At 38.3% G+C, this 16,024-nt stretch overlaps 1 protein-coding gene across 1 annotated transcript in view; it reads left to right on the plus strand.

The window, feature by feature from the left end:
• Positions 1-16,024, plus strand: part of ITPR1 (inositol 1,4,5-trisphosphate receptor type 1) — a 246,737-nt gene that overhangs the window by 68,925 nt on the left and 161,788 nt on the right. Inside the window, exon 4 of the mRNA XM_063291609.1 lies at positions 14,597-14,712. Within this exon, the coding sequence (XP_063147679.1) occupies positions 14,597-14,712 (116 nt within the window). The remainder of the gene's footprint in view (positions 1-14,596; positions 14,713-16,024) is intronic.

The following is a 16,024-nucleotide window of genomic DNA, read 5'->3' on the forward strand; positions in this document are numbered from 1 at the left end:
AGTGAAACCTACCACGCTACTGAGGTCTACATTGCACTACAGGAGTTGGGGGAGTTGTTAATCTTAATTTGCTACTTTTGGGGTATGAGTACCTTATAGCAATCAATAAAAAAATCTGGAAGAGTATTTACAATCTGTCTGATATGGCTAGTTATAGATCTTGGTGCACTTTCTCTGCAGTTCGGTTTCACAATTAAGAAAGCACCTCAGAAAACACTGAAGTAATTGCAATCCCAAAACATGTTTTCAGTGTTAAATAATTAAAAAAATTGAAGGTATCCATTTATAGTGACTTCATTGTAAACCAAAAACACAACAAATATCTGAAGTTATTCCAAAAAGATATGGGCAACCATTTCATTTTAAGTAATGTTTTCTTTTCTTTTTAGCTCTTTATAGCTTTTAAAGGCCAAGATCTGAACTAACTGTAGCTTCTAAACAGCTTTCATGGCAGTCCAATGTCATTGTACATGTTAAGTATTTGATTTATCAGCCATTCAATCACAAGAGCTCTGCCAGTCTCACTGTAGTCTTACTGTGAGGTTACGAGGCATTCACCAGTCTATTATAGTGTCCTCCAGATATTTTGAATTAGAATTTCTGTAGAAATTATCAGTGGTAATGAGAGGTATAGTCTAAAAGTTCTGGAAAGAAAATGTTAGGGAGACTGACCTAAGCCATAACACTCACATTCCTCTTTTCTGGGAAGAGTCATGTAAATCAGTTTATTGAGGGACTTGGGTAAGAACTTACATTCATGAATTTGTTCTTTCTGTGCAAGTACAGTCTCATTTAGGTAGTCATTTCCATTACTCTGCTAATACAGAGATTGGCCACCATAAAATCCATTTCGCTTTGAGTTTTAATCGTTCATTTCCAGCTCCTTAGCTGACACCTAGACAGTCATTCAGGGATGTCACAAATGACTCAGATTATCTGGGTGTCATCCAAATATTGATATAATTCATTCTATGACCATAAAGCAGGACTCCTTTAACAAAAGTTTCATGGACATGTTGAACCCACTAGGATGGGATCTCCTTTGTGTTATCAAAACTCCCAGGTTTACCATGTAGTGCTAAGAGCAGAAAAATGGTTAAGATGGATGTACACTTCAGAAAATAAGAATGGCAGTGTCACCTCTTGAGTATATGGGGAATTCATGAATTTCTGATCACTACTAGAGCCAACTTTATATATATGTTCACACAGAATCCTTTCAGACTTTTTCCTTTCCCCTCAGTGTTTTTCCACAACTGACTCTGGGGGTAGGGGGATTTTACAATTAATATTGTTAGGCAATTGGGAATTATAAGCATTTGCTGATTTGCTACCAATCTATAACAAATAAGCTAAAAATCCTGATGAAAGTTTTTGACCACTTTTACTGTAGGAAGCAATATATATCCATATATATCATGACTTTTTTTTCATATGTTGGAATTTAATATGGATCTGTTGCTTTGGTCATTGCTATGTTTGTTTTTTGCTTAGTATTCTTCTCCCATTTGGGATCATTTTGAAGAATGAGATGAAGGAATACTTCCCCAATTAATCTTAACTTTACTGCAGTGGATCACAGTAATTTGTTTAAAGAAGGAGCACCTGACATTGCTTTAGCCTTGGGCCCAAATTTGGGACCTATGGTTACTTCCTTTGCTATCTGCCAGGCTCCCTTTCTCAGCTGATTTTTCATTTTTTTTAAAGAGATTCTTTTAGTGGGGGGAAAAAAGGATACCTCAGTGCAACATGCCACTTTCAAATATCACCTTCCATTCCAGGAAAAGCTTCTGGGGACCATAGAGGCATTCTCAGAAGAAGAAAAAAAAGGATGGTTTGTTTGAAAAAAGACATAGGTAAACAGGGAATTGTCTTGGGGATTGAGTGAATAAAAGGAACAGTCTCACCAGGTTGCTTTCAGTTTCATGTCTTTGTGCACCCTGGCAGGCATTCTATGATACAAAATGTGTGTCAACCTGCTCTCAAAATTCCAAATGTGTCTTCTAGCCTGGAAAATTTGGATAATTTGCTGATTAAATACTTGCTTAGCCAACTCTAAATAAGGGGCTTCTCTTAGCTTTCTTCAGGAAAAGTGGTACACTGTTTTCTATAATGAAGTATTGGCTTTAATTGGAAACTCCCACCTGATCAGAAAAAAACAAAATGGCCACTTGGGAAGATGTATCAACCTCAGTATTCATCTTTGGTTGAATTGAAATCCAATGGAATTTCCACCCATGAAAATTGATCAGAAAGAATGTGGATCGTTGTTAGTTATCTGCTGTTAGTTTTATCACTGATGTCAGGATTATTTTGACTGTGACTGATATATCCATGAAAGCTTTTTCTGGCTTGACAAGAAAGTCACTATTAGACACCAGTAGCAACTGTAGGAAGGATTTGATTTTATGTTTCTTGCAGTTTTACATTCAGCATCTGTAAACTGCCAAAAGGCCTTCTAGAATTGATAGAAATGCTGAAAATAAATAATACTGTAGTAAGGCCAACAGGTGTTTCTCTTGAAAAATACTGTAGTTCAGGCTACTCTGATGCTATTGACACTCTTCTATATCATTATATACTTTATCTTCTATTGGAATTATGCACAGTCCTCTGACTTCTGAAAATAATAGTTTTAATCCACTGTAATTGTCTAGGGGTAAAGTATTAATGTGTTCCAATTTTCCTAAGAAGGCCGTCATCAATTTATAACTTGGAGATACAATAAATAGAATATTTGGATTCCCCAAAACTGGACCAATTCAAAGTTAACAGAGAAATTGATGCATTCAAGAACACTCGGTATTTCTTCATATTGCAGGATATTTCCCAAATTTTAAGAAACAAAAGCATGTTAACGGGTGACCATAATACATAGGCTAGTGAAGCTGGATATTTATTAGGCATGTTCGCCACCTTGAGGTATTTATAAAAATAATAAAGGCGGGATAGAAAATAAATAAATGAGTGAGTGAATGAATGAATGAATGAAATTTATTTTTTTCCCTTGTGGTTTATGGGTCAACTGTGAGAACTCATGCTCAGAGATATCTGTACCCTTGCTTTGTCTGCTAAACAGAACATGCAAGAACACTCCTCTGTTTCTGTTAGTTGCCAAATAAATCTCCAGGCCACATAGCAATGTCCTAAATTATTGTCAGCAGTTAATTGTGGGTCTTTCTGTTACTCTTCCAATCCCCAAATGCAACTCACTTCACATGGGACTGCCCTTGAAAACAGTCAGAAGCTTTGGTAAAGAATGCAGAATCGTGTGCTGTATTGGGCACACCAAGTACGCCCGAGTAACATGAGCAGCACTGGCTCCCATTAGCGAGTCAAGGTGCTGGTTGTCACCTTTAAAGCCCTGCATGCCAAAGGCCCAGGTTACTTGGGGGACTACCTCTCCTCAATAGTTTCTGCCTGTCAGAGCATAGTGAGCCTTCTCCAGGTCCCCCTGCTGAAGCAGTGTCACCTGGTGGGTCCTAGGAAGTGTACCCTCTCTGTTGTGGTGTCTGTCCTATGGATGAACCTCCCCCAAGGGATATGGACAGCAGTAAACCTACTGGCCCTTTGGAAGGCTGTGAAGGCATGGCTCTTCCCCCAGGCATTGGAGTTAGGATGTCAGTTCCTGGAGCTCTGACATGTTAGATATCACAGGTGTATTTTGAGATTTTTAATAACTGGGGCCTCGATTTGGGTCCTAGGTTTGACAATGTTCCTTATTTTGTTTGCTGCCCAGAGTTTCACTGGGTAGATGAGCAGATAGATGGACAGACAGACCGTAATATTCAGATGTGTGCCTTTTAGTCACTTTTGACTGAACTGCTCCCTGCAGTTTTCTTGGCAGCATTTTTCAGAAGTGGTTTGCCATTGCCTTCTCCCTAGGACTGAGAGAAGTGGATGGACCAAGGCAGGATTAGAACTCACAGTCTTCTGGTTTCTAGTCTGATGCCTTAACCACTACACCAAACTGGCTCTTGAATTCATTGATTCATATTCATTCTCTCATTTTCTCTCCCCCCATCCATTTTAATATTTTGATTTATAATACACCCTTGATTTGAACGTACCAGAGTAGAAAGTGGTTCAGCAAGTATGAATTTCGGAGATTGAGCTACTAGGTTTACTACTAGGTGATTGACAATATGAATATGGTACACAATTTTTTCATGGAGGAAAGTGGTAGAAATAGTGTTTCAGCTTCTAATATAAGCATGATTTTTGGATAAAATCTAAGGGGTAGTGGCAAAGAACATAGGCAGCAAATAACCAATTCAACTTTCCTTTGGCTATGAATTGGTTAGCTTAGTGCACATGATTACTGATCCTGAATTTCATACTCCTCCATTACCACTTATAGGATGACGATAATGCTGGTCTCTTTTACTGGGCTATTGGATTAATATTGTGACGTGCCTCCCACAACATGCTGAGGGTGGTGTGGTACGATGGGTGTGAACCAGGTCTTGTGTCTCTTGGAGTAAAAGAATTGGTCCTTTTGAATTCTTACAGTAGGTTTGTACATTGTGCTAAGCCATAACGTTTGGCTTCTCTTTCGTTTGACTTGTTGAACTGTGATTTTTTAGACCATTGTTTATGGCTTAGTAGGTTATGTGAATTTGGCTGTAGAGGACTAGAGATACAGGGACTGAATCTGAGATTTTCTACATGGAAAGTATGTGCTCTAACAATTTGCTATAGGACCTGTCAAAAAACAGTATTTACACATTGTGAACAATATTTCCCTTAACTATTGTTTAGTGAATAAGCCACAATTGACTGAATTCACACATCATGCTGTTATAAATTCTCATTTACAAACCACAATAGGTACATTCAGGTAACATACTAGTGTTCCTCCCTCCCCCCAAACAACATTATACTTAGCTCATATTTGAATCCTTCCACCAGTTTTGTAATCCCCAAACTACTGGGATAAGTTGGTCTTTGATACAACTTGTACATACCTGAACGAGAAAGTAGAGGAATTTTCCCAAAAGTTTCTCCTAAAATAAAATAAATCCTCTTTTGAAACAGTCTAGAGCATGTGGTATATTTTTATCTAAGTGTTATGGAAATGAGCAAGTATTCGGTGGAGGGATGTTGAAGCACGTAATGTTCTGTATATCACCCTAGGATGCACTCTACATTATAAACATAGCTGCTGATGATCAGATGGATATTTCTATCTCACAGACTGTCATAGCACTGAACAGGACATTGGATTGACTATTTAACTATAATCTGTAATTATTTCTTTTGCATCTAAAAAAATATACATCGGAATTTTATGAAGTCTGGGTTAAATGCCTGTTAAGTCCCCTCTGGGGGAGACTTTACTTCCCTTCATGGTTTCTAAACATTTGTTCTTCCCATCTGCATCCTGCTCTTATAATACTGCTATAGGCACATGTTCTATTATCCTGCTGCCTGATCTTTAAAACACACACACACACACATGAAACCCAACCGCAACGGAGCCTGCTTCTTTCTGGCATTTAGCTTTAACTTGCCTTATTTGGTAAAGCTGTGTTCCTTGCTGCTTCTGGAAGAAGCTGTTCTGCTCATTTAGTTATTATTTTCCCGCTTTTGTTTCTCCTTTTTCGAAGTCAATGAAATCAATTTTAGTCATAAGGAAATCTTCCATTTTAATCAACTTGGAGTATCATCAGTGTTTCTTAAACTTTTTTCTCTCAGGACCTCTTCCCACTTTTAAAAATTATGGAGGACCCCAAAAGAGCTTTTGTTTGTATGGGTTATATTTATCAATGTTTGCCCTATTAAAAATTAAAACTGATGCATTCATAGAATATTTATTTATTGAATCCTGTAAAATTAATAATATTAAACCCGTTTGGTGTTAACATAAATAAAATATTTTTCATGAAAAAAACCTATATTTTTTTAACAAATTAAAAATAATAATGAGAAGAGTCCTCAGACCACTTTAAGAAACACTGCCTTACAGAATCACCTTCAGTGTTCAAAAGAACACTGAACGCATTGACACACTGTTTTGTGTTGCTTTCACTTTTGAAAGGGAAATCGGGGAGGGGGGGCAAGCTAGAACATGGCAATGTAGTTAGGTCAAGGAACATTCATGAAGAAACTGGCTGAATAAGAATTAAGGAGTTTCAAAGCAGAACAGAACAAAAGAAATCAATGAACCAAAGAGGGCTGTTTTAACCAGAGTTCTGAACCTCAAACTCTGCAAACCATGATGAGAAGGGGCACCTACTTGTACTCTCTCTCTAGGAAATGATAGGAGGTAGGCCCAATTGAGGATAGGACCGACTGACCCATATTGTCAGGGCCTCTCCAGAAATCTGGAATTGGTGGTTAGTTGGAGGCAATAGGGCCCAGTGGTTAGACCTGCTCTTTCTTTCAGGGCTGTGTAGTATTTTACATTTGATCTCCCAAAGGGTTAGGCAAGCACAGTAATGTGAACTGTGCACTGATCTGCAGTGCTTTGAAGCAGCTACCCCTTTTCCTGGGCTGCAGAACAGCCAGTCACTTGAACCTGGGAAGTGTTGCAGACAGGTGCTACGTACATATACCTGCGTGCACCAAAGCGCCTCCTGGAGGTTGGATCAAGGTATATACTTTCTTAAGGTAATTCAGCCAGGAGAATTGTGCAAGAATATGTGTATATGTACAGAGGAGAGACCAACCAGTCTGTGGGATGGGGGTGATAGATACAGAACAGAACTTTTACATACTTTGCATTTTTAGCAAGAAAGAAAAGTTAACAGTGGCAATTAGGAAGCTGCTAGCATTGACATATAAGGATGCAATGATTCTTCCAGAGGTTCTTTGAGAAACTTTTCAAAAGAGACAAGATTTTTGCTACCTTTTTATAAGCAGTCAACCTGATGGGCAAATTAGGTACATGTCAATGTGAATATGGAGTAGGAAAGTTTTGTGCTTTAATGAGAAGAGAGCTGACCACACATTTTATGTTCTTTGAACTGCAGATTCAGCTAGACTGGACAGTTCTGATCCATAAACAAAAGAAACTTGTTAAGATATATTAGGTACGACATTTTACAATAAAAACTTGAATTAAGAAACCATTTGGTGGGGGAGGAGTGTCCTTTAACGCCAAATATCTGTTAAAATGTATATTATTTCTGTCAATAATTTGTACAAATTAGGCAAACAAGGTTAAGACAAAATTGGTGTAAATTGTTAAATTTTGTCAATACTCTGGACTGCTTTGGAAATAATAAAAATGGTTAACTTAAAGAGGTTATGGCTATCATACGGTAGCAACAATGATACAGTATTTTAGAGATATGCTGAATGCGTTTGGGTGTGCACACATGTGTTTTAAGAGGTTGTATAAGGGCACTGATAAAGAATATCGCACATAATATATTTACATGGTACTTGAAGGTTTTATCCCACAAGGATGAGGTGTAGTATTTCATTGGAGAGGGAAGGGAGTGGTGGGATAGGAGTGAAGATTAAAATTCTGACTTTAATGTGAAAAACCTGGTAAATGGTTAAACATTAGAAAATCACTCAGTATTTAAAAGTTTATGAATTCAAATATGATAATGTACAATATTCATTAGCTAAGTGGGATATTTTTTTTAAAACACAGTAGATTCAATAGAAGACAATATATGTAGCTCAGGGTGAAACTGTGGAGTCCTTGGTGCTCTCTGATGCTATTTGTTTGTTGCAGAGATTTCGTTCCCTGACTAGGTAACATCATCAGTGCAAGTGAGTGTGAAGTTTGCTCCCTGTTTATATACAGCAGCTTGCCCTGCCTGTGTTGGTGGGGGTGTGGTTTTCTCCTTGGTAGTGCCTTGATTAGGAACTTGATTATAATTATATTAGATTAGTAACTTGATTATAATTAGAGCAGAAACACATTAAAAGATTATTTTAGTAAGAATATTCTGCCATATTGTTTTATGTTTCTACTGTCTTTCCCAGTATCTCTCTGTCATCTCTGCAGCCAAGCAAAGGATTGCATAAAGAATGGTGATATTTTTCCATTTATTCCTAAGTTTTATTGTTTTTTGGTTCTTTTGAGTCAGTGTTGACTCCTGGAGACTGCTTGGACTAGTCCCTGCAATTTTCTTGACAAGATTTTGGAAGTGGTTTCCCATTGCCGCCTTCTTCCTAGGGCTGAGAGAGAGTGTCTGACCCAAGGTCACTCAGCTGGCTTCCTGCCTAAGGCAGAACTAGAACTCACAGTCTCCCAGTTGCTAGCTTGGTGCTTCTAACCACTAACCCAAACTGGCTCTCTATTCCAAAATAGCTCGCCTCTTTTCACAAACCGTTTTCAGGAGTGCCAGAAAATTACTCGTTTGATTTGTGTATGGTGTTGCCACTTGCCTCTCAGATATTTTTGCTTGACCCATAGCATGCCATTTTGCTGGTTCTCATTAGGTGGTACATCATGCATCATGTTCCAGAAAAAAAGAAGTAACAGTCATTAGGGAGAAAAGAAGTTGAAAAAAGAATTAATAGTTGTGTTATTTAATAATTTAGGGTGAACAATTATTATTTCTCCAAGTTGTTACTTTCCCTATAAAGATTAATTATCAGAGGATATGTGGAACAATCCTACTGCTATTCACTGTAAGAATGTTCACTTTTTCAAGCAGAGAATAGAAGGTTTTGATATAGTCATGGTACCGGAGAGATTGTCAAGGGACTATTAAGAATTGGCATGCAGTCCAAAACAGTGCAGCTTTTCAGCCCTTAAAGAAGGAAGGCCACAGATGAAACTTGTATTGTGTCAGCTGTAAAAAATATACATCTGTATTTACAATACAATAAGGAGTGTGGTAGTGTCTCCACCTCCTGGAGCCGCAAGGACAGGAGTGTTCATTAAAAGGTACATTATTAAGTCTTCTCTGTAGCACAGCTATGTGAAGTGCATTGAAAAACGTCCATTGGAAAACTATGGAATTTGGGATTGGTTTTTTTGGTCCCTTCAAGTCAATGCTGACTCCTGGTGACTGCCTGGATTAGTCTCTGTAGTTTTCTTGGCAAGGTTTTTTGAAAGTGGTTTGCCCTTGCCTGCTTCCTAGGGCTGAGAGAGAGTGATTGGCCAAGGTCACTCAGCTGGCTTCATGTCCAAGGTGGGACTAGAACTCACGGTCTCCCGGTTTCTAGCTTGATGCCTTAACCGCTACACCAAACTGGCTTTCTTGGAATTGATTTATCAGATAATATTTATCTTATTAACTAATGTTCCTAGGTAGTCCAGGAAAAAAAATTATTGGGAAGAAGTCCCGGGTCTGTTTGCCATTACTCTTTATTTAACAGTAAAATTGTCCTCATCATGTTTGAGATCTTTTTATAGGATCAGTTTTGCAGTACTATATGTTGCCCCTGATTTGTATGACATCCTATTATTAAGTTTAAAGTTATGCATGTACAAAACGATTGAAAACATTGTTAAAATCTAGCTAACTGCTATGGCATATCTATTTTAATCACATTTGTCCAACATCCAGTGCTGGAAATTACCTATTCCTCATCAAGATGGCTGAAGATCACCAATTAGCATGAAGAAAAGACACAGAAGGTTGTCTGCTGTCTTTGGGGATTATGCACCACAATCCTCAGAAAGAGGGATAACAAGTGAGGGCTCCCAAAATTTCCTCCTCTTATACTTAGTTGATTTGTGGATATATAAATAATTATTTGTGCTGTAGTCTTCTGCAAAGGTATTGCTCAGGTCCAAAGAAGGCTCAACTCTGGGACTATCCCATTATCTTCCCATGAAAATTTTAAGGCAGAGTTCTGGAATAAAATAGGATAATAGGAGGGTGACCTGTTTGCTCGCTTCCATAATCTTTTAAGGGATACTCATGAGCAGTTTCGAAGTAATATTTTCTCCTTAACGTTATCTCCTGAAATTTAACTCCTATGCAACTCCTATATATAACTAGCAAAATGAGAATACGTAATAGAACTGTATATACTATTGTGTTATCTGCTGAATTACATAATGACAGTCTAAAGTTTTATTTCTGCCTAATTGCAAAGAGGCACTTGGAACAGCTGTTCTATTTTTCACATTTCTGGCAGCTAGAAGTTTTAATGGTTACTTGGAGCATTCAGTTTTGAAAGAGCTTGATTTAATTTTTGCATTATCTGTTGCTTAGCGACTGATTAGAAGAAATAAGGTACTCTGAGTTCTGGAATGAAGTCTCTCTTCATTTCCTGCCCCAGCAATACTGTCCAGCTGTATTTTGCCAAGCTGTTAGTGTAAATACTATACTTTGACAAACATTCAATTTTTTTATGTCACATTGACAGTATCAAGTGGTGACATGGCAAATGAGAGGGATATGCTGGAGAGGGCTTCTGGGCGCCCCTTGTTTTTTAAAAAATAGTTTGATACAAATCTAACATTTGTTTTTTTGTTTATTCAATTCATATAGCTGCCCATCTCACATTCATGACTCTGGGCAGCTTACAAAGTTAAAACAAACAATACCCAAAAAAACACCCAAAATAAAATAACCATACAAATAGTAAAAATGTTAAAACAATTTGAAAAACCGTACAGTACAGTCACGGGAGAGCAAAGTAGATTCTGGAACAGTACAAGCATTTTATGGTGCTCTGCACTACTCTCTGATCCTGAGGCCAGATGGCAAAGCCAGGTCTTCAGCCCATTCTGGAAGGCCATCAAGGTTGGGGCCAGCCTGACCTCAGGGGGATGATGTTCCATTGGGCAGGTGCATCAGCAGAAAAGGCCCTCCAACTGGGTCCTGTCAGGTGATACTCTCTAGTGGACAGAACCCTCAACAAGCCTCTTCTGCTGGACTTGATGGGACGGGTAGATGCCACTGGGGGAGAGCTGTAACCTTGGAGGGTGATAAGATAATGTGGAGAGGAGTACTAAGGAAGGATCCACACATAATAACCAGGTTGTATCTGTAGAGGCAAAAGAACCAAAGCAGGGACCCAAAGGGCTTCAGCTGAATCCCAGTAAGAGATGTGGGTGGAAGCAGATTTGAAGAAGACTCATGCATTGTTAACTGGTGACATTAATTATTCTTACCTCTCGCATAACTTTGTTCCAGTCAAACAGCAGGAAGGACAAAAAAATGAGAGAATCTAGATGTCTTTGCTTTTCTGAGCTGCCAAGTAAAGACTTTTCTTGCTCTCCTCCCCTGCCTTTGGTGATTGGAGAACCTTTGATTACCTAATTGGCAGCATAACCTTGCTATGAGCCACAAGCAGTCAGCAAAAAAGTATTTAAAAAAGTACCACCATAAAAGTCACCAAACAGTCTATAAAAGTTACTTATTTGTATTAGTTTCTCATTCATTTGCTAGATCTCATGAATGATTGAATGTCATGAGCCAGACCACTGCTGCTCATGGTAATAATGCAAAACTGTAGAGAAAATGTATGAATTGTTGGCAGAATGCTGGGAAAGCCTTTAGCCCAGGAGAGATCAGAAAAGTCACACACCAGGCATTTCTATAAAAATAATTTATTTACAAAAAGCAAAACATATTTAAAGGACTTAGCTCTCATTGAGAGCTACCTGGCTTGGCTACATATAGGCAGAGAGAAAAAAGAGGAAGTAAGAAACAAGTCCGGGCAGGATCCTCCCCCCAGGCGATTTGCATCAAGCACGTGAAAGGAGTCAATCAAATACAACCTCTTCACCTGGCCAAAATGATTAGGTACAATAGTCTTAATCGTTAGTAGGAAAACCTCAACATGAATCTACCTTTGTTCTCGTTCAGTCTAAAGCATACTGTATAATGCCAGAGTGGGTACATTTATTCTTAGGATCTTAAAGGGAGATTCATAGTGATGTGCTAAAGGAAAGCTACTTTAGTTTGCATATGTATAAAGAAAGAAAGAAAGAAAGAAAGAAAATACTTCTTTGGTAGACTGTAATCTAGTTATTTCAGGAAGACCTTGTTATAGATACAGGTATAGATTACAGCCTGGTTATACAAGAGAAGCTCATACTTGGTGTAAAATGTGGTTAACAAAACATGTTTCAATGCACCAAGTTTTGTGTTTTGTAATAACGATATTAGTATGTGTTTGGTCTGTTTTCCAGTGTGTCTTTGATATACTGTATTTGTTATATGCTATTATTTCAGTGCTTGGAAATACAATTCATACTCTTAGCAAGATTTCATTAATATGTATTTGTTATAAGCTGTAACAAGGCAATCATTTAGGACATAAATCAATCCAGGTGGTTGGAGGCAAATCATAAACTGCAACTTGAAATACACAGCTATTCATTCTTACTTCTTTTAATTATAGCTTTCCTTTTCTTTTTCATCAACTTTCATGTTGTAAGAAATTTACCTCTGTTTCACAGCTTCCAGGGGCTCCATTCCTATTGCTCTGCACTGTTTTCACTGAAGAGGAGACCATTTACTACATTTTGAGCAAGTGTTGTTTGGGCTTGCAGTAACTAAATAGAAATTTAAGTCTTGCATTTAAAAAAAAATGTAGACATTATAGTGGGAAGTCCTGTTTAAAGGGAACATGGGCTTGGCTCCACCTTGCTCAGGAATGAAGATGTACATTTAAGCACATCTGGCAATTTGAATTTGGTAGAACATTGCATCAAAGGCTAACCTGGCTGAAAGCTGTACTTGAGCTGGCCCATATTAAGACTGACTCTTTTGAAATTGGGAGGGAGCAGCAGGCTTTTAAGACTAGTTTGCTCTTTCTGCTCTACCCTTAGCACAAGCACGTGATCCTCAGTATCCCAGATTTGAGACAAAAGTACAGGCATCTGCTGATTGTGCTTCCAAGTGGAATCTACCTGATTGATTCTTGCTCAAGGTGGTTTAGCATTGCTTTAAGGCTAAGGAGACAATTTCTTTCACTTCTTCACTTTAGATTGTTGCAACTAAATAATGGAATATAATGGGATTCATCAGGGTTAGCATAGTTCAGCTTAAGCTTGGTTGTTCGATTGCAACCATGTGTGCATAATATATTATTCTTTCATCAAAGGATAACAAAAGTTCTGATTTGAACATTTGCCTAAGATCTGGTGGCTGGAAATGATTCGTGGTACTTGTTTTGTTTGTTGTTTGTAGTTTATTTGTTAATTTGTATCCTGGTTTTCCTCCAGGAGCTTAAGAAGTCTTACATGGTCATTACCTTCTATTTTTATTCCCATGACTAACCCAAATTCACTCAGTGAGTTTCCATGGCTGAGAGTGAGTTTGAATAACATCTGAAATCCAATATACAACTCTGGCTCTTCTCTAATCCCTGATATCATGAAATCAAGGATAATATGGTCATTTTTTTTTCAAATTTACAGTAACTTTTATTTCTTCAATCAATTTCTCCTTGGTAGGGATTAGGGCCAGAGTAGCGCATTCCCTTAACTCTTCTTCCAGATTCTCAGCAAGGGAGACAGGAATTTGTTAGACCTCTGAATCTTGGCAGAATTAGGTTACCAGCAGATGACTCTCCCAATGCCACTATTGCATGTTTCTTTTAAAGTCTGGTCAAACAGCACAGAAAATCTTCACCCAGGTCTTCTTGAGATCTCTAATGAACTTCCACAACAAAGTCACATTTGTTTCTGTCTCTCCTTTGACTTTTATTCCTTTTACCCAAAAGCTTTCAACAAGATTTCCATGTTCCAATTTTTGCATTTCTTTGGTTATCAAAGCATAATCTTTGTACAAAAGATACTTTTCAATATTTGAATTCCTGTTTAACATCTGAAAGACTGTATTTGTAATAACTCTGCAAACTATTCTGAAAAGAGTCCAAATTAGTTGTATTGTTTAAGCCATTAATTTCTGTGTCATATAGGGGTTAAGCTTGGATTTAGAATTAGAAATAATATAACTTTATTTCTCTGAGTCTGCAAAGAAAGAAGCTACTTTAGCAGAAACACGTCCATTAAAAATACAAGACATTCTAGGTATATTTTTCAGTGTACTAGTGTTAAAAACTGTTAAAATGTATATTAAAGCTTTTGAAACCTTGTTTGGGAATCAGTAAGATATTTGTGCTTCACAAACACTTCTACATTACAGTGTTTATCATAATCAAGGATTAACAAATGTTTCAGTTCAAAATTGTCCAAGATAGTTTAGAAAGAATTTGCTTTATTATCTCAAAAAGCAAGTTTATTTTATTTTATTTTATTTATTTTCTATACTACTTTTGTTAGTTTTATGAATAACTTAAGGCAGGGAACATACCTAATACCCCTTCCTCCTCCTATTTTCTCCACAACAGCAACCCTGTGAGGTGAGTTGGGCTGAGAGGGAGCAACTGGCCCAAGGTCACCCAGCCGGCTTTCACGCCTAAGGCAGGACTAGAACTCTCAGTCTCCTGGTTTCTAGCCCAGCACCTTAACCACTAGACCAAGCTGACAAACCTTTCCTTCAGTTAGGATCGTTTCAAGTGTTTTTGAGATATAATAAAAAGTAGATGTTATATTATGGCTTAGTTTTCCTACTGTTTCATTCCAAGAACTTCTGATTTCCTGTGACTTGTTTTAAATTGTTTCCTTAAATATAAAATGCACAGTATTAATAGTAATAGCTGTCTGTCTGTCTATCCGTTCAGGGCTGCAACAATCCTTTCTTATGTCTCTTTGTAGATTGCCTCTTTAAATTATGCCCCATGAATCGCTATTCTGCACAGAAGCAGTTCTGGAAAGCTGCTAAACCAGGAGCTAATAGCACAACTGATGCTGTTTTGCTCAACAAACTACATGTGAGTATGTGCTCTGGAGTGACGGTCTTTGACCTGTTCTCATTCTAATTTCAAAGTTACAGTCATAGCATTAGTTGTCCCAAAAGGATGCTGGTCTGAGTTCCAACTAAAGATTTGGAAAGGGAACTACTTCACTGAAGGTTGTAAGGATAGACTTAAATATATGTCTATTATATTTTAAAAGGAGGGCTTAATATCTGAGACCAGCTATTTATGCATTCTTATTTTGTTGCAGCATGTAGACTTGCTCACTTGACATGCTGAACCAGTTATTGTATCCTGTCTTACCAGGCTACCTGACTCAACAGTATGACTCTGGGAGGGCATGCAGCAAAAAACAAACAAACAAACAAACAAACAATAAACTGCCATATATTTTTATATTTTTAAAACTTACAAAATATAAATATAAGATACCAAACAACATAACCAAACAACCAAAATGGGACTTTCACTCAACAGGCCCCTAATGCCTGGGGGAAGAGCCAGGTCTCAAATGGTTTTCCTAAAAGCAAACAGAGCTTAGGTGTGTTATATATATGTGGGGGAGGGAGGGACGGATCAATCCAGAGAGCAGGGCCAATCACAGAAATGGCACACTTCCTAGGTCCCATAAGATGACAGGACTTAAAAGAAAGAACCTGGAGCATGCCGTCCCTGTGGGAGCATGTGGGATGGGTAGACATTCTTGGGAGAAGGTGGTCCCTCAAGTCCTATGCAATGTAGGGCTTTAAAATTGATAACCAGTAACTTGAATTGCATCTGAAAGCCTATTAGTGCAGCTCACAGACTAGCAGTATTACATGGGCATAACAAGTTGCACCCATAATTACCTGCGTCACTGCATTCTGGACTAACTGAAGCTTCTGGATAGTCTTTAAGGGCAGCTCCAATTAGAGTATGTTGCAGTAGTCCAATCAGGAGGTGACTAAGGCATGAGTGACTATGAGCAGGGCCTCCTGGTCCAGGAAATGGATGTAACTGGTACACAAGGTGCAATTGGGCAAAGCACCCCCAGCCACAGGTATCACCTGCTCTTTGAGCAGGAGCTGTGAATCCTGGAAAAACTCCAGTTGCACACCAAGTTTGAATGGGGTAGCCCCGCCCCATCCTGAACCAAAGAGCAAACCCCAGATCTGAGGGACCCCAAACCCTTAGCGACTCAGTCTTGGCAACCTGTTCCTTCCTGTCTAGTCCCTCCCAGCCTCCAGATGCTGGGAAAGAACTTTGACCACTTCACTTGGATGGCTGAGGACAAAGATGTACAACTGGATATCATCTGCATATTGATGATACCTTACCCCAAAATGAC

Source organism: Candoia aspera, chromosome 2, assembly GCF_035149785.1.
Source record: "Candoia aspera isolate rCanAsp1 chromosome 2, rCanAsp1.hap2, whole genome shotgun sequence".
NCBI lineage: Eukaryota > Metazoa > Chordata > Lepidosauria > Squamata > Boidae > Candoia > Candoia aspera.